The 20,146-nt window shown below is 40.8% G+C and overlaps 1 protein-coding gene across 2 annotated transcripts in view; it reads right to left on the minus strand.

Moving 5' to 3' along the window:
- Positions 1-197: 197 nt before the first annotated feature.
- TENT2 (terminal nucleotidyltransferase 2) overlaps positions 198-20,146 on the minus strand; it is a 35,011-nt gene continuing 15,062 nt past the window's right edge. For both annotated transcript variants that reach the window (XM_053407843.1, XM_053407842.1), the window contains 6 exons: positions 19,597-19,725; positions 16,569-16,612; positions 8,471-8,607; positions 5,642-5,733; positions 4,111-4,190; positions 198-2,049 (listed from right to left, as the gene is read on the minus strand). In XM_053407843.1, coding sequence (XP_053263818.1) covers positions 1,975-2,049; positions 4,111-4,190; positions 5,642-5,733; positions 8,471-8,607; positions 16,569-16,612; positions 19,597-19,725 — 557 coding nt within the window. In that variant the 3' untranslated portion in view covers positions 198-1,974. The remainder of the gene's footprint in view (positions 2,050-4,110; positions 4,191-5,641; positions 5,734-8,470; positions 8,608-16,568; positions 16,613-19,596; positions 19,726-20,146) is intronic.

Raw genomic sequence — 20,146 nt, forward strand, 5'->3', positions numbered from 1 at the left:
GTGAGTGTGTGTAGCAGTAGCAGCAACAACATGTAAACTGTGTCCCAGAACACACTTCTAGCCCATCATAATAAGGCTAGTCCTGTAAGTCGTATGCAAGGCTAAAAAGTTTAAATCCAAATTTCTTAACATCACTGAGGTTCATAAAGCACTCTTCACAATACTACCAGGCTACACAATAAGAGCCGAGAAGCGGATTGAAAGAAAAAGGTGAAATATACAAAAGATAGCTTTATTTTCAATACAGAAACTTTATTCCACTTGACACAATAAAAATATTAAACTTAGAGGGGAAAGGAAGTTCAACATCAGTGAAAAGTAAACATTTGTTAACATATGAATCGGTCGCAATAAATATAAGAGGCACAAATTGTGCAACAGCAGATCTAAAATAAGTCTCATACTCATACTTCTTGGGGGGAAAAGTTAAAATTTAAGTTTTCTTAAATCCTGATTTATATAGCAGCTGACCAACATACAAATATTTACACAAAAATAGAAACAAATTAAAACAACAACAACTTGGCTTATCGTAGCAGCTATTTTTCGCAGTTGTCACTACTTTATATATATGGAAAGAAAACGGTAGGAGAGGCTTAACTCATGGTAGCTCCACAATTTACAACAGAGCAGTGAGATGGATGTATCAGGAAGTGGAAAGAAAGTATGCTTCCTTACACTGCTGTTGTGGCACAGGAAACTAGGGAGGGGGTTGTACAAGCCACGGTACCATCTTTGTAGGATCCATATATCACAATGGAAGTGCAGTTAAGAGGAAGTACAATTCTCCCTTGTGTTTCCTTTCCCTCTGCTTCACTGTAATGTTCAACGCCACCCTCAGTCTGCAGTGAGCATCAAGCAACATAGAGCAGTCTGCCATAAAAAAAATCTGACCTGCAGTGCCTGTACATCAAGTAGGAACACAGAGCCCACTGGCCATTCCTAATGGCAGGCAAACTGCCTGACAACATCCTGATTTTTTACAGCCCCAGGGTGGCCGGAAACACACAAAATGCTTTTCAAACCCGAGGGGCTGCCATACATGTATGGCAGGCTGCATTCAGCTCAGCATGTCACACATGCAAGCCTAACAGATGATTCAACTGCCTTGAAGTTATTCTGCTGCTTTAAAATTCCAGTAAAGAATACAACCCCCAGAAATTCTCGCTAAGGTGGCAAACCTGCTCCATGAGTTGTGCCACTTCAGACTGCAGGTGGGAGGCTCGCAACTTGAATAGGCTCTTCCATTTAACTAAATTCCTTCCACACAGGAAGCTGCAAGTCAGGAAAGGTTTTAACCTGGCCTCCTTCCACCCAGCACCTGGTTTTCAGTGTGGAAGGGAATTCTGTTCTATGGAGGAGTATTCAGTCCTATGCAATCTAAAGTAGCACAAACCAAATACATTTGCGAGCTCATTGAGAATTAAGCCAGATCAGCAGCATCATTTAGGGTGTAGTTGTTATTTTTCTTTAAAAGTTGCTGTTTCTTATTACAAGATTATTAAAAGCTGAAAAGAGCCAAGGAGAGCCAAAGTGCATATTGCATTTTGCAGCTGTAAAGCAGGAGCTACTCTCTCTCATAAGGAAATGTGCACAGTATGCTATACTTTAAAGTCACGGCCTGACTGTCATACATTTCATCTTTACATTTCAATATTCCATGTGGCTGAGTCAAACCACTACAATGTAAGTTAACAATAAATCAAACTCCCAACAAATTTGCAAAATTAGTATTACAGCAGTCTCTTTATTGGTCACTGATTCAATGTTTCGGAAAGCCAGTCTTCAAATTGTTAATCATTTCATGAAGGTTGTATTTAATTCTTACAAAAGTTTCCTTAACAAAATTTTGAAAGAAAGATCTCCTCTTTAAAAATAAGATCAGTGGGAAGGGAGGGGGAAAAATGCATCCCGGGGTTTCAGTAATGTCTTTTGTGTATTTGAGAATGGTCCACTTAAGGAGAAGGAAGCCAATTATCTTTTCTGTAGAGTTGCTCTTAAAGGTAGTACACAGTTCAAGTCCCTCCTGTCTCTCAATCTCTGCCATGACTATGAAATAGAACAAAATGCAAGAATGAACATACTGGAACATATTAAAGAAAGACAACAAAATTAGGAAGATTCACAATCAAAGTAAGTACAGTGCATAGTGTGCAAGGGGTTGAGTGTGCCATAAGAATTTTCGACTCTCTTGAAAAGCAAATCGTTGCAGGGTCATTTCCTCAAACCACATCCACCTGCCCCACACCGGACAAGCATATGGACATCAAGTGTGGGACAGGTAGAGACACAGCTGTCTTAGTGGGCACTCCGACTGTTTCATGGCAAGCAAGACTTGCTGTCAGTGCTGATCAACTGACTACTGGTGACAACAAGCCCTGGTGCGATTGGCTGTGCTGCAAAAGTTTGCAAATGGAACTGCTCGTTCTGCCCGGACACTGAAATCCAGCTTTGAGGGCCTTCTGGCTGTCCCCTCATTCCGAGAAGCGAGGTTACAGGGAACCAGGCAGAGGGCCTTCTCGGTAGTGGCGCCCGCTCTGTGGAACGTCCTCCCATCAGATGTCAAGGAAATAAACAACTATGACTTTTAGAAGACACCTGAAGGCAGCCCTGTATAGGAAAGTTTTTAATGTGTGATGTTTTACTGTTTGATGATTAATTTGCTAGAAGCCACCCAGAGTGGCTGGGGCAAGCCCACCAGATGGACAGTATATAAATAATAAAGTATTATTATTATTATTATTATTATTATTATTATTATTATTATTATTATTTCACATGACCCAAATCACCAGATGTTTGTGAGAACCTGAGCTTACAGGGTTAAACAGCTCAGAGTGTACGTCCTGCCTACTGTTGGGAGGGGGGAACTTCTGCGTCATATCCGAGAGACTAAACTCTTTGTCTCTCTCTACTTTCGTTTTTGAGGAGAGTGGACGTGTTTTCACGATGCTGTTCAACAATGGATAGTCTGCTGTAAATAAAACTGCTTTTAGCTGCTAAGATCCTGAGTGGACTTTATTTAGCACACTGAAGAAAGCACTGAAGCTTACAGCTTTCTCTAACCGCTGCTGCTTAACTCTGCGTTTTGCTCAGAGCATCAGAATGTGGCCTTTGAAGTCTGGAGGCCTGCTGGTAGCTGCGCAGCCGAAGCGGGCTGGACGCCAGGATTTATCTGAGCAATAAATCAATCACCTTTAACAAAGTTGTCATGTTGAATGACTGATGGGCTGGCTGACCCTCCCACCTCCATTGGCCAAAGCCCGCTTCCTGCTCCTGCAAGCAGTTTCAAAATATGATTTACATGTATTAAAGCTATACAGCTATACAGTATTACATGTATATACTAGCTATACAGTGGTACCTCGGGTTACATACGCTTCAGGTTACATACTCTTCAGGTTACAGACACCGCTAACCCAGAAATAGTACCTCGGGTTAAGAACTTAGCTTCAGGATAAGGACAGAAATTGTGCTCTGTCGGCACAGCAGCAGCAGCAGCAGCAGCAGCAGCAACGGGAGGCCCCATTAGCTAAAGTGGTGCTTCAGGTTAAGAACAGTTTCAGGTTAAGAACAGACCTCCGGAACGAATTAAGTACGTAACCAGAGGTACCACTGTATAAGTTCCCAGATACTTCATTTTAGAAGTCAAACTAGCTTCCAAGTATGAAGCACACTGAAGATAGTACTCTGATCACCGAGGTCATGACATGCGAGTTACAAGCAATCCGGCTACAAAAAGGTCCTATGGCAAGGATCCTAAGGAGATGCATTTTCCTTCTTTGAACAGCAGGTACATTTGCCATACTTTTGCCATACATTTGTCTGACTTGAAAGTCCTCTCAATTTCAAAGTCATTTGCCTTTGGAAGTTGCTGTTTGAAAAACATAAGGCCAAAATCCCTTTGGGTGCACAGAAATAGTTGCACTGTTCTTTGGATTTCAGCCATGGAGGGGGGAAGAAAGCCAAGGATTAATTGCTTAGAAAAATCAGAGAAGCACAAATATGCCTTGGATCTCAAGTTTCACTGGGTGGGGGGACAATTTTCTTCTAACAATTATATGTAATCACTTTTTTGTAAAACTTGATGGGAGTGTTGTGCATTTTTACCTTGCGAAATTCATCTAGGATAATGTCAAACTTCTGTTTTTCATGTACCGCTCTAGCTGTGTTCGTTCGATCAAAAGGTTCTGGAAAGGTTAAAAGAGCATTACCAGTGATGTAGCTTTCACTAGGGTTTGTTTGGTGTGTTTTTTTATTCTAAAGCAGCAGTCCTAAAACTATTCACTTAGGAAAAATTACACTGGAATCAACAAAGCTATATGAAAGTATAGGATGGTGATCTTACATTTACTATATTTTCTGAGAGGGGGGTAGTCAAAGTGAAACATTTTTCCACTGCAGTTTGTTTTTTGCATTGCAAGGGCCATAATCTGAGCAAATCACAAAACCCTAGCAATCATGAAGTTGTGTTGAGTCGTATGAACATATTCCTCTGCAAACTACAATTTCAGTGAACAATTATGTACGCTTATCTTAATGAAACTGATACAAAGAGTTAGATCCACCTTACGGGAGTATTTTTTTCAATTTTTGTAGAAATTATTACTTGAATGAAAGAATGCAAATAACAGCTGCATGTTCCTGAGAATCTCCAGGCTTTGCGCAATTCTTCAGGATTCTCTTATATACATACATGTTTAAAGCAATTATCAAAAAGAGAGAACAAGCAAAAACCAGACCAATAGGTGAAAAAGAGAACAGATTACACAGCCTCAAGGCAGCTTTTCTGGCATAAGGCAGACCACTGCTAGGAAAACATTGATTTCTTACCCACATTTCATGGCACCACAGTGGAGCGGGAATTCTGCAGCTTAGGGACTGCTCTTCCAAGCTGCAACCCTCAGATGTCAGGGGGTAGGAGAACTACTCAAGGGCCCCATCCACCCCATAGCACCTGAGGAGGTCTATGGGTAAGGAAGCTATCTTTCAGAGGACTGAGTAATGGTTGTTCCAAGATGAAAAGTATGAAATACTCATATTTAAATTATGGTGAAATATATCTCTCACAATACTTAATACACAGCAGGGAATGATTCCGTGGATAAATCAGTCTCTATTTTTATTCTCTCTTTGTAAAAACAACAGTAGTAGTGAGAGGCTTTGTAAGAATGGTACAAGCGTTAACTGAGTAAGAACAATGACGTACTGACAAACTAAACACTGTATCTTTATGCAGTGGGGCTGTTCACACTTAACGCCAAACTATAGTATAGGGCATGGGTGGTAGATGCTGTGGACTACAACTTCCATCAGCTTCCACTAGTTGAGCTGTAGCCCAACAACATTTGGAGAAAACCACATTGGCTACCCCTAGTTTCGACTTATGAAAACAAGCTTTGGGCTTCCATGCACCTATCCTCTGAACACCAATATGCAATTTCCAATCCCCACGTGCAAAAAACATTCATTAGCCTGCTTGGACAAAATAGCAATGGACTTTGCAACAAACCAGAAATTGGCATTGTATTTAAAAAGCCCCAGTACTGCTTAAATGTTCTCAGCTTGCAGCAAAACACTCTTCACTCCAACAGATTATATATGTATAACAGTTAAGTTACAAAAAAGCTTCAGAATTTACCTTCTACACAAATGAATTTGTTTCTCCATTCAACACCGTCAGGTCTTGGAATGGCCTTGGCTTCACGAACTGAAATCATTTGACTATTCCAACTAGCAAAGGGAAAACAATTGTAATAAACTTTTACAATTTGGGTTTTTTTTAAAGTTATTGTGTAATGATCTTTATTTATTTGGTAAGCACATCACTTTGAAGCAGCTCATAAGAATGGAAAATAACCTAGAAATGCCACTGTGGCTGTTGGAGGTGGCAGAAATCAGGAAAAGCTGTGTTTGGCTAAAGTTATCAGGGTCACAGGTAGAAATTTGGAAAATAAGAAACTGGACCTCAGATCTTGGATTCCCCATTTTTGCTAATGACTCCCATTAGCAAAGTTCCAAAAGGAAAAAAATGTAGGTCTGTGGAAAGAGAAAGGTTATAGCATCATTTGGCTTATATCCCAACTTGTCAATAAATTTAAGAAAAAAATAAGCTAAAGGAAAGAGTTATGTAACAGAATTAAGCAGATCACAGCAGACAGTAATACCATTCCGCTGCACTCTGAACCAAGCTAACCAGTTTTTTGCAAAATCCATCTAGCTTCTAAAAATCACTGGAAAAAAGCAGTTGCTTTTTCAGCACAACAAAAAAGCCCAAATATTAATAACTGCCTTTTGATATTAAATTATTGAGGCCGATATACGTATGCACATTGGGAAATCAAAGACAGAATAGCATATTTTGTAATTTCTTCACTAAGTGGGCATGTAAACACTTCTGGTTTTATGGACACCTCCGAAAAAAATATCCTCAGCTTTGTTAATTTCCAGAACTATTGAAGCTATAAGGGAAGCAATGCAAAAATTATGAAGCTGAATGGAAGTCATAGGGTTATCCAATATGACAATTCTTTGCTCCAAGTGCTACAAAAAAAGGTCGGGGTGGGGGGAGAGGATTCTAGAACTTTTGTTGGGCAATTATTTCATTGGAAATAATGGTTGCAATGTTTAACCTAAAGATACCCCTCGTAAACATCTTAAATACTCACTAGGAAAACTCCCTTCATTATAAAAGGCAAGGAAGAGAGACGAAAGGACCACATATTGCAAGAAACACCACAACCAGGGCAGCAGCAAGACCTCGCCCAGTAACGGTCCTGGGAGTAGTATAAAATCACCATTCTACACGTAGAGAAGCAAATCTGAATGCCAGTTTGAAAGCTTTTGAAAATTTAAATCCATGTATATGAATTGTGTATGCACTTGATATATCTAATACTATTCATTCTGAGTTGCTGGTCAATCTAAGCTTTGCCACAAGAGGACACAGCAAATCCATACTTATTTTAGTTTTATCTATCAAAATACAGATTAACCATAGATTGACCTTAAATCTGAACTTGGTAGTCTGTTATGTAACTAAAAAGGAACAGCTTAAAAGTAGGAGTTTTCAAAATGTCCCACTGAGACATTTTAAACAATTTTACACCATGAAAAAAATCAAACTAATGGGCAGTTAAGACTGTGCATTATTGTAACACGGAGAAGATTTATGAAAATGTTATTACTGCCTATTTATCTTCCGAAATGTTCCATGTTTCTTAATAAAAGTGCAAATGCTTCATAAAATTTAAACTTTGCTATTAAGTGGCAAATATTTAAATTTGTATCTAGAGGGATCATTTAATCTTAAACTCCCTCTCACTGGAGATATGCATGACATTTACACCAGTAACTGCTTTGCTACTCACTGGTAGCTGCAAAACCTACCACCTTCCCTTAACAGTATAAATGAAATAGGACATTTAAGAATGTTTGCAGTCAGAAGGATTTCAGGAAGCAGATCATTTCCCCACTCCCCTACAGAATATTTTTCTAGGATATGTTTAATTTAGCTAGCATTTTCAGTAAAACAGAAGTACAGTATTTGCTTAAGACATCCACAATTACGTGCTAGTCAGTAAAAACAGCATTCACCCAAATTTAGTTGTGCGGAATAAGTGAAGCAAACTTAATCTTGAATTTGTATTTACAAATGGTACTTTTGACAGTGCTTTGCCAATTCCACTGTAAAACTGACTTCCATTCTGTTACAGTGCTCAGCAATATTTCATCCTGCTAAACCAGCTGCTACATAGTCCTATGGTGGCATATATATCTCTGAACAGCAGGTCCATCCCATAGGCAGATCTTGCTCAGTACTTAAATGCACATGGGTACAACTGTGAGAAGGTTTTCTTTTACAGTCGTACCTTGGTTTTCGAACAGTTTAGTTCCTGAACATTTTGGCTCCTGAACGTCACAAACCCCGGAAGTGACTGTTCCAGTTTGTGAACTATTTTTGGAGGCTGAACATCCGACAGGGCTTCCACGGCTTCTGATTGGCTGCAGGAAGCTCCTGCAGCCAATCAGAAGCTGCGATTTGGTTTCTGAATGTTTTGGAAGTCGAACGGACTTCCAGAATGGATTCCGTTCAACTTCCAAGGTACAACTGTATATACAACACTCCCTGACTCCATTTTGGTAAACTATGAACTGCAGACCGCCAAATTATTGGTGATCTAAGTCCAAGTACCCTCCCACTGATTTATTAACTTTTCTTAGCTTGCGCTGTACATTTTTAACCTGCCTTTGCATGTAAGCCATTAAGCCACCCAGCCTTAACCTCTCACTATGTGCATTTTTACACATGGGCATTTTTTAAAAAATTAAAAAGGAAAGCATTCCCTACCAAATAGAAATACAAGACCTTTTAGTTCATTTGTAAATTGCAATGAGCACAGAACCAATTAGAACCGCCAGAGCAAAGTAGGCAGATTAGGCTTCATTAAGTGACAAGCTGATCACTCACTCAAATTCTGTAGCATAGTATTTCAGGAAGCCCAGCAACAGATCTCCAAGTGTTGACTGGTTTTTTGAAAGGTAAGGAGGAATGGTGCATGGGGCTCGATGCACAAGGTGCAGCTGCATAGTAGGATCAAAAGATTCCTGTAAAAACAATAAGAGACAGAGAGACTGATGCTTAATGTGTCTGTGTTGCGGTGCTAAAATCAGTTAATATGTTATTGAAGGTAAACATGCAAAAAAAAACCAAGGCCAAGTAATTCAACCTGTAGTACTCGCTTCCAACTAACATGCAGTTTGGAACAATCGGAGAGACTTGAAAAACTCAAACTTAAATTGCAATTTTTTAAAAAGAAATCCAGATCTGAGCATATTATTGTCAGCTTATTTTCGAAACTTCGTGTTTGACTGTGCAATGGGAAAAACAGACTGCATCAGCATTAGAAGAAGAGCCAGACGCTGAAAAATATAACTCTGGTAACTGGAGGATCAGCTTCCTAGCCTCAGAAAGATTCTCTCTCATCCATCCCAAGCACAAAGCTAACATCTGCAAGGAATGCCCCTCCCTGACCCTTTTGAGTGCTCCTCTGTCTGTATCTTGCATATAAATGTTCTCATCTGTAATACAAAGGAATGCCACCTCAGCATATATCCTTCTATTTTGCTGATTTGCAGCATGCAGGGAAGTTGGTTTTAAACTCTATCAGGTAATTAAAAGATGCCCATTAAAATGAAGGCACAAGGAATGGTGCAAAGCTTCTGCTTGCTAAACATAGGAGTAAGTGTTTTGGAGAGAACAGAATGTTAGACATGGACCAAGGAGATCTGAGTTCCTGTCCCAATCAGCCATGAAGGTCAGTAGGTGGCCCTGAACAAGTTACCATCTCTCAGCATATATTTACTTCCTACAGTTGTTGGGCTACAGTGGGAAATTGTTGGGTACACAAGCCTGAGCAGCCCTGAGTTCCAGTCACCTCACCTCAAAAAGAATACCGTAGAATTCAGAAAAGGGCAACCAAAATTATCAAGGGAAGGGAACAACTCCCCTAGGAGGAAACTTGCAACATTTGGAGCTTTTCAGTTTAGAGAAAAGGCGAGTAAGGAGACAACGTGATAGAAGAGTATAGAATTATGCATGGCATGGAGAAACACTCGGACTAGCGGATTTGCATTGAAGCTGAATGCTGAAAGATTCCAGATAGATAGAAGAAAGTACTTCTTCACACAGTGCAGTTCAACTGTGGAACTTGCTTCCACAGAAGGCAGTGACGGTTGCCAACTTGGGGTTTTAAAGAAGATTAGAAAAAAATCATGGCAGATAAGGCTATCCAAGGCTGCAAGGCACAATGGCTATGCTCTTCCTCCACAGTCAGTGGCAGTTTGTTTCTGATTACCAGCAGCTAGAAACCGTAAGAGGGAAGAACGCTCCTGTGATCAGGTCTTGCTTGCACCTGGTGGGCCACTGTAAGAACAGGATGCTGGACAAGATGGGCCATTGGTGTGAGCCAGCAGGCTTTTTTTAACTGAGGGAACAGCAGAATGCAAATGTACAAATTTGCCCCTACAGCTTGACTCCAAAACTGGAGCCCTAATACAGTGGTACCTCGGGTTACATACGCTTCAGGTTACAGACTTTGCTAACCCAGAAATAGTGCTTCAGGTTAAGAACTTTGCTTCAGGATGAGAACAGAAATTGTGCTCCGGCGGCACGGCAGCAGCAGGAGGCCCCATTAGCTAAAGTGGTACTTCAGGTTAAGAACAGTTTCAGGTTAAGTATGGACCTCCGGAATGAATTAAGTACTTAACCCGAGGTACCACTGTATTAGAAATGTGTGTTGAAAGTTTGACAAAATTATACAAAATACTCAACATGCTGGCAGCCGTAAGCAGGGAGAAGATGACGAAGGGTATCTTCTTACTGACAGGGCTAACTTTCTGTGTTGCTTTAACACAGGCCTTGCTAAGGTTTTACTGAAAAAGGTGAGAGGATAGTACAGTACCCAGCCTTTTCCCCAAACCCAAACTGCATAGAGTAGATAAGGTGCATTAAGCAGGAAAGTTCATCAACGCTATTGCACATTGAAAAAGCAAAGTAAATTCATTCTAGATGCAAAAGACTTAGAAATATTTATTTTGTTTGCCCTCAAAGTTATCAAATGAGGTCCATCACAAGTCACATCTTACAACTGGAGAAATATAGCTAGGAGTACCAGCTGAAGCCCAGGCACAGAAAGTATGCATGATGGGACTCAAATGAAGTTCTCATAACTTTGGGAGGATTATTGCCTTGATAGCCTTCTTGTTGGGTTCCCCAAGAGCATTTAAGACAGCCATTGTGGGAGCAGGATGTTTGACTAGCTGGATCCATAGGGCTTTTCTTACATTCCTATCATGTACCAGAAATTTAGTGAAATTAAAAGGTAAAGGTAAAGGTACCCCTGCCCGTACGGGCCAGTCTTAACAGACTCTGGGGTTGTGCTCCCATCTCACTCTATAGGCCGGGGGCCAGCGCTGTCCGCAGACACTTCCGGGTCACGTGGCCAGCGTGACAAACTGCATCTGGCGAGCCAGCGCAGCACACGGAACGCCGTTTACCTTCCCGCTGGTAAGCGGTCCCTATTTATCTACTTGCACCCGGAGGTGCTTTCGAACTGCTAGGTTGGCAGGCGCTGGGACCAGACGACGGGAGCGCACCCCGCCACGGGGATTCGAACCACCAACCTTAGTGAAATTAGGAAGTGATAAAACTCTACTTAAATACTTGCCAGAAAAATGCAGTTACATCTGGTAATTGCCAGAGGTACACAAAAGTAACCAGAATTAGGCATGTAGTCCTTGTATAAGGATTTACAAGTTTCCCAAGATCTGTGGGTGAAATCCAGTTGTGCCCATACATGAGTAAAACAGATTTCCACAATGAGACTTCTCCTTCCTCTCCAACCCTCTGTAGCTCCCCTTCTCCTCTGAAGAGTTAGGGGACCCTCTGGAGAAGATGGGGAACACAGGGAGAAGAGTAGAGGGGCAAATTCTACCGGCACAGTTCTGAATATCACTGTTACATTTAACTAAACCTAAAAAAGACTTTGGTCAATGCTTCTTGTTTTCTGTAAAACTAACTGTTAAGTTCATAAGCCCATAGGAGAAAAAACGAACTGCCCATGATAATGGCATGCACCCAGAGTATCACAAGACCCATGATTGCATAGTAACTCAAAGTGCACTAGTGCAAGGCAAATGCTTCAGAATCCGTACGTGGCAAGCAATGCAGTCTGCTCAAACACTTATTTTTCTGTCCACTATAAAGGGGAATGAGCCTCAGGCTCATATCTGCCATCACTCCAAACTGCTCCTCTGAGCAGAATATAATGCCTGGTACAAAACCATGTTTACCTGGGATCTTCCTGAAACTGCTCTAAAGGGTAGTGACACAAGCAGCAGGACCCTGAGACCAACTCCCCCTTTCATACTGAACCTTTTTGTTTTTTAAAACCGCTTTACAGTGGTATCTCGGGTTACATACACTTCTGGTTACATACACTTCAGGTTACAGACTCCGCTAACCCAGAAATAGTACCTCGGGTTAAGAACTTTGCTTCAGGTTGAGAACAGAAATTGCACAACGGTGGCGCGGTGGCAGCTGGCGGCCCCATTAGCTAAAGTGGTGCTTCAGGTTAAGAACAGTTTCAGGTTAAGAACGAACCTCCAGAACGAATTAAGTACATAACCAGAAGTACCACTGTATTCACTAATTCTGTAGTGCAAGTATCAGCTCAATGACACAGCAGGTATATAACCCAAACCTTCTGACTACCTGAAACTTACTAATCGGGTGTTTATCATATTCTGGCACATATTCATCTGCTATGTGTATTCCAAAATCTCACTCAGTGCTCAACTGTAGTTGTGGGCCCTTGATTGTACAGTATATGTAAAAAAAACCACTACCACAAAAGTATCACACCCTAAATAGCCAACATGAGGCGAAAAGAAACAAGAAGAATGGGAAGTTGTGCTTACCTTGGATACAAATTGCGTCTTGTCACTAGGCTTTGTATAAATGCTATTTTTTTCTTATTTATTAAAACACCAATTGGCCATTGAAGGGCAAGATATACAATTTTAGAAATAAAGCACATGATTAGGAGCTACACCAATACATTGGCCACAACTCCCATTCATTTCAATGGAAACTGAACAGAAAATGATGTAGCCAGGTTATGCTCATAGGCAACAGTGTTTAAAAATAGGAATTTTAAGTTACACTGTAAAGTGTAACCATACAAGTGTGTGGTACTAGCTACACTTAACTGATATGTGAAAGTCAATTAAGCATTAAAAAAATGAATTTTAAAAAGTCAAGTGACATGATTATGTAGTATTAATTACATTTAGAAAAATGGTAAAACAAAATTTCAGATTTATTGCAACATTATAAATGAGTCATGAAACTATAGAGTACAGTAACTAAGTAGTTACTAAACTATGTAATTTTTAAAAATGCTGTATTAACACTAACCTAAGACATGAGATCGCAAGAAGACAGATAAATCTGCTTACTCTAAAATGTTACCATATGTCAGAAAGTTTTCCACTGTTCCTTGCTAGCCTTTAAAAAAAGAGCATGTAACTGCTGATGTTAATGTCTAACTGTGTATGATCAGCATTTTAAAAAGCAGATTCTCAATATGAGTTGATAAACTTATGCAGAGAGTGTGGATGCTTTACAGAACAGTTTGCTCAGCACAATTTTAAATAAGTAGTAGGGCACCAATATGGTGAACAATACATAAAGGTTTGATTCCACACAGATACATATGAAGGACAGCAATAGAAAATAATATACTCTTGTGGTCGACAATGGCTATCCACTTTCGCAAAGCAAGTTCTAGTTTCTCTTCTCCCTGCTTCCAGCCCCCTGTGTGGTTCCAGATTTTAGGGACATGTGGGAAGCTGCTGGGAGAAGGGAGGACAAAAGAGCCCCACCGCATGAGTGGACGCCTGCTTCGACCTTCTCACCCTTGAAACTAAAATACTGTTTAGTTTAAACCTCTTCGCTTCGGCATGCATGCATGACAAACTTCTTTAAAAGATGGGTTTCTCTTGCAGCATAGGGAATTACTTTGTCAACACAAAACTTTCCAACACCCATTTCAATCCAACCTTAGCCTCTCTTGTTGAACAAATCATGCAGCATCCACAACATGCTTTAAAGAACGAAATTAAGGCATAAGCAACCTTGCTCGTCTCTCATTCTTGCCAAATTGAGCCCCGGAAGTCCTTACTGTGACCTATGAGGGGGCTCGGTTTTAAGCTGCTTCCACATTAGCCCAGCTTTCCAGAACTACCATCCTTTATTTACTTACTCTGTCATCAGCCTGCTGTCTTATTGTCCTCCCATGTTTCTCTCTCCACCCTGCCCCCCCCCACGGCAGTATCTGATGTGGGTGGGTGTGGGAGAGAGAGAGAGAAAGAGAGATAAAATGTAATTGCAGCTTCAGTCAGGCTGGTCTCTTAATTGCATCAATGTCAGTTCCACTTTCTGCAAGGGGAGGCTTTAATTACATTTCCTCTCCCTGGCTTTTTTTAAATAGCAAAACTGTGCTATTTCAGTAAAAACAGAAAAAGAAGAAAACGGGGGAAAGGCACAGAAGCCAGTAATTAATTCCCCACTAATGGGAACATGCATTGGGGCACTTAAGAGGCTATGCTAATGCTCCAGCTGTGATCTCTCACGTCACCAAAAACCAGTCAGAAGGGGAGGCCCTGCTTGTGCTACTCTCAATGGGCATTTGTTATGGGAATGTTACATGTGGCTGGGCCTTCTCAGTGGTAGCCCTGCAGCTGTGAAACTCTTTGCTCATGGAGATTCTGTTATCCCTCTCACTATGGCTGCTCAGGCAACCATTCTATTCTTTATCACATAATAAGCACGCAGGTGGCGCTGTGGTCTTAACCACAGAGCCTAGGGCTTGCCGATCAGAAGGTTGGAGGTTCGAATCCCCCTTTGTTCGGTCCCAGCTCCTGCCCACCTAGCAGTTCGAAAGCATGTCAAAGTGCAAGTAGATAAATAGGTACCGCTCCAGCGGGAAGGTAAACGGCCGCCCCCGAACCGAGCCACCCAGTGACTCTCTTCCACATTGCCGGAAATTGCTTCTGTACATGCGCTGGAAATTGCTTCTGCGCATGACTGCGGCACCGGAAATCGCTTCTGCGCAGGTGCGATTTCTGGCGTCTGGGCATGTGCAGAAGCTATTTCCGGCGCCAACACGCCAGTCCGGCCCACAGAGGATCTCCGCAGGAGTGATCCGGCCCATGCCCAGTAAGCCTTGCCGACCCCTGTGTTAGGTTTTACTTTCCTGTTGTATTTTATGTTCTTAATTTTTACTTGCAAACCATGCAGAGGACTTTTGTCATTAGGTGGTATGTAAATATTGAAGATAAACAAATAAATATGATTTTAATTATTGTTGTTAGCCATCCTGGGCAGGTTATTATAATAAGTAGAACCAAAACAGCTGGCCCTGCAATTAAAACTTTTAATTGACATTAGGAAGGACCTTTGCTGAATGGAACTTACTTGTTGAGTAAATACTGTAGAAGGATTCTGCTCCAGGACAAGGGAACTACTACTTAATGTATTACTATATGAAATGCACCTCCATTTTTATTCCAAACTCAGCTAATTATGGGAAAGAAATGCCTCAGCAGCGCTAAGCAGCTCTAGTGTGGAAGCAAGCTTATTAATTTCATTAGATTCTGTATCCATTTATGCACTGCGTAGTCCTAACATATACCTACAGCACTCAGTTGCAATAGCTTAACCTTCTGGCCTCACTTAAAAGAAACAAATCAAACATACCCCTAATCACTCGGCAGACCACTTAAATCATCTGATGAAGTGAGCTCTGGCCCATGACAGCTTCTGCCACAATGGATTACTCTTCAAGGTGCCCCAAGGCTCTTTGTTGCCTTTGCAACCACACACCAATATGACTACCCCTCTAGAATGTGAGACAATTATTTCCCAAGTGTCACGCCTCAATTACTGCCATTCACTCAGCTGCTCTGTCCCAGAAAGCCATACCACAAGCGCTCTGGGCACTGAAGAATCTATACTTTCAAATCTATACTTGAAGGTCAAGGAGCACGCTTTCCTAAATACATAGCAAAAGATACTTTATGTAACAGCAATACCTTCCGAATATATGTATTACCTGTGCAGATTGAGTGAGCTGCCTTGGAAGAATTCCCTAGATACTCCTAACAGGTTACTGTGTTAGCAGTAATAATGTGAAGAAAGTGTATCTCATTGTTCAGCAGTCTGGGACACAGTGGCCTAGATCTCACCAATTCAGTCATGTGAGCCCCCACTTGAAGTCTGAAATAGTCCAGACATAGATTTACTGCCTTGGTCAGATCTAGGCCATTATGTTGGGACATTTTTCACCTGTTTCACAGCAGATTCTGTTTGTTTGTTAAACCCTTACAGCACAAATTTGAGGCAACTGGGCTATTCTAGGATAGCAAACACTCCACTGCACATTTGCCCCAGGCATGATAAGAAGATCTAGGAGGGAGGCAAGCGATCTCTAATCATGCAGCTGCAAAGTGAGCTAACTTAACATGATCTTGAGGCATGCAGATGATCTGGAAAGAAGGCCAGCTTCAGGAGCATGTAAACTACAAGACCACCAAAGATAACTAAAATCCAGAACAGTACTAGATAATCATGGCATGGCACTGACATGCCCTATATGCAGAACAGAAAGGACACAAGTCTGATTAAGCGCAATGTGCTTCACTCCTAAGTGCACACAGTTAGAAGCAAGTCCCAAGGAAATAAATGGGTCTTACTTCCTAGCAATGGAACCTGATCAGAACTATTCCATAAAAATTTAGCTTGTATGAAACAAAAGGGATTGGGGAGGGAGCCAGACTGCAAGGGGAACTTTCTACAAACACGGGCATACAGTGATGGCTCACTGCACAAATCTAACAAGTCATAGGCATATTTTGCCATTACCCAAATTTAAAAGCAACATTCATATTGTAGATCATCCATTTTTAATAAACATATTATGTAGTAATTTATAAGAAGCACTTACTGGGTAATTTTTTTGGAGGGATGGAAGGATAGGTTCAGGTAGGGCTATAAAAAAAAAGTTTAAAGTCGCTGTGATTCATGTACTTCACAGAAAACAACATACCAGCTACACCAGTGGTGTGAACTGAAGGTCTAGAATTAAATGCTTAACTCCAAATGTTAATTGCTAGGCCTTTAAATTAAGCAAAATTACCTTTCATAAGTTTGTGTGAAACTTGGTTAACCATTCTCTAATATGAAAGTTACTCATCTAAGCCAAACTTAGTAATATATTGCTATTTGGTGTGTTTACACAGGGTTTTATCTAAGGCCATGTGGACATTTTTCACTATGAAGGCAATGGGAATTTGTTACAGAACACAGGCTTCTGAAGAACAAATGTAGATTCTTATCTATGAAAATGCAATGACTCTTTCAATACTACCTATTTCTCTGGTTACAGAAAGCATAGTCTGCCTCCATAAAAACAGCCACTGTTACTAAAAATACTAAATAAAAAGGAGTCTTCCTAATTATTTACATCTTTCTGCAACTCCTAACAAAATCCCAAAACCATGTAAATACTGAGGATACTGCCTCATAATATATGGCAATGCCAAAAGGAGGATGGGAAAAAAGTTTTCTTCCAGCTGAATTAACTTTTACAAACTTTGGCTGAATGACCATTCTGTCCCAATTGCTCCCCTTCAGTAACTGAAATGGGCTGGCATTTTATTAACTCTGCACCAAATGAAGATGATCTATACAATTGTACTGAGGCAGCAATCTTATAAACTGGAGTGTCAAAACACTTAACTGGGTCTCTTAACATCTAAACACATAACTGGAAAACAAAAAAGTAGCTACAGAAGTCACATTCTGCTATATCCAAAAATGGTTTGCAATACGATACATTAGTGCTCATGCTTTCTCATTTTTTTGTGGGAAAGCATGAATGAATAATGAAGTTTAGTGATATTCCTAGTGCATTTAAGATCCACCCTATGTTTTTAATCCTGGAATTCAATACATTTTACCCAATTTATGGCACACCTCATCCAGCTCCTTAAGAACTGCTGTAATTCAGAAAGTGCATACTTACCAGTTAAATTTGCCAACATATGTATTCCAATTGGTCTAGAATGGGTATAAAGAAGCTGTGGTCTTCCAGATGTTATGTTAAGGCATTACATCTGCCTTAGCCACTATGGCCAAACATCAGAAATGATTTGTTTTAGTCTAGCAAACATCTGGAGGGCCATAGGTTCCCCAATCCTGTTCTTAAATAAAGCTAATAGTGCTCATACCATCCTCTTCTAAAATAAATACTTGTCCACTTCCTAGTTTCTAATGGAAGCTTCCACAATAACAAGGTGAACAGAGGCTGAGTACTAATACATTTATAGGATTTCTATTTTTTTAATCTTCCGAATTTCCCATTTTATACAGCAAAAGAACTTCCTACCAAAAGCAAGATCTGAAAAAGTTTAATATTTTAATGACAGTTTGGAAACAGCTGGTGCAGAACAGCAAGATGGTTTTAGCATATTACACTGATCCTGACCCAACTGCACCGGCTGCCAATTAGTTTTCAGTCCCAATTTCAAAATGCTGGCTTTGACCTATAAAGCCTTAAGGATCTCAGGACCACAAGGTCCACCTCTCTCCATATGAAATGTACCTGGACCCTGAGATCACTCTCTGAGGCCCTTCTCTGTGTGCCTCCTCCACGAGAGCTTTGGAGAGCGGCCACCAACCCATTTGATTTCTATGTTGAGTGACTGGAAAGTCTTTGCCTCCTGCACATCAAGCACAGAAGTGTCGTAGACAAGTGGTGGAAGGACAGAGCTATCCCTACCTCTGCCACTAGCCCACTTATTTTTGTGCTGGATAAACTAACAAGGCTTTGCCTCCTGCACTATCAGCATAAACACAAAGTGGGAGTGTGGCCCCTGGAAAAGGAATTTGGTGGGATGCCAATTTCCAGCTTGCTTACTATGCCGCATGGGGGAAATGGTGAAGTCCTCCCCAGTCTATACAGAGCCCAGAAATGCAGAATGTTGTAAAGGGCAGAATGTTTTGTTTCTCTTCTAGAAGCTTGTTCACTTGCCTGGGTGAAATCCATCTAGTCCTGCCCTTGAGATTCTCCTTGGGCCACGCCCTCACTCCTCATGTCATAATGCTTGGTGCCTGTGCTCCAAGCAGTCCTTGCACATTTTTTGCCTAGATGGAATGTGTCCTTTGACTGCAATAATGCACTTTCTTGCTTGGATGGAAAGGCAGGTGTGTGTGTTTTCCATGGCTGGAATGTAACCTATTGTCAAATCCTTTGCTCCACCCACTATTGCTTCCTGCCCTGCCCAACAATGACCCTGCAGCTCCTGAAAAGATTGCCCCAAAGGAAATGCAGCCCTGAGGCTCCTCCTGGTGATGAGGTAAGTGGCTTCCATTATACAAGAATGAAGACAAGAACAAGAATGGTGCAGTGGGGGAAAATGAAGGATTTGCACCCAGAACCAAATATATTCAATTTGCCAAAAATTAATGAATGGTCACTATTGAAACTTCACACCTCTAGCCACTAAATGGATATTTTTTAAGGAAGATGAACAGCATTCTATTGCACGTGTGATAGAAATGTGTAATAAATAATAGCAGCAGCATTAGTTACTTGCTTACATTAGCTATTACTTATATTACATTTTAAAACACTAAGATGGATGGGAGGTTTTCCAATTTGTTTCCTGCTGTTAGCTGTATTTTAAAATATCGCAAGAAACCCAACAATAATCCTACAGTATTTTTTCATGAAGTTAGATCACAGAGGAATGTCAAAACTCTGAAAGAAGAGGAATATGTATGCTTAATGTAAAAATATATATTCTAGGGTGATATACTGAGAATGTGGCACCATGTGAAGGTGTTAAAAAGCACTTTATCTAGAGATGCTCCTAGAAGTTCTAGAACAGTGGCTAAAGGTAAGCAGGAAGCAATCCAGGTAAGTCAGTCAGGGGTCGGGGGCGGACTACCAAAATTAAAAATATACTTACTTTGTAAATAGTGCAAAACCATCAACACAAGACTATAGCTGCTTAAAGTGCCTCGGCTGGCATCATTTATGCCACGAAAACTTGCCCACTTCTTAACAACAAGCACTAATGGACGCACTCGACTCTCAACTGTGAACAAAACAAAACAAAAATGTATCAGGCAGAGCAGCTGAGCCAATCTCATTAGATAAACACCTTTTATAAAGCTCCCCACACACATACATGTATTCCCACTTTTTCAATGAATATATCACGGCCACCCACGATTCCAAAATTGTAGATACCCAAAGGTATACAGTGGCCTTGGTTTACGGACTTAATCCGTTCCAGAAGTCTGTTCTTAAACCAAGGCGTGCTTTCCCATTGCAGTGGGGGACTCAATTTACAAATGGAACACACTCAACAGGAAGTGGAACATGTTCTGCTTCCAAGGCAAAGTTCACAAACCAATACACCTACTTCCGGGTTTGCAGCGTTCTTAATCCAAGTTGTTTGTAAACTAAGCTGTTCTTAAACCAAGGTACCACTGTACTGTCTTTTAAATAGTTTT

The sequence above is a fragment of the Podarcis raffonei genome, chromosome 11 (genome assembly GCF_027172205.1).
Source record: "Podarcis raffonei isolate rPodRaf1 chromosome 11, rPodRaf1.pri, whole genome shotgun sequence".
NCBI classification, from domain to species: Eukaryota; Metazoa; Chordata; class Lepidosauria; order Squamata; family Lacertidae; genus Podarcis; species Podarcis raffonei.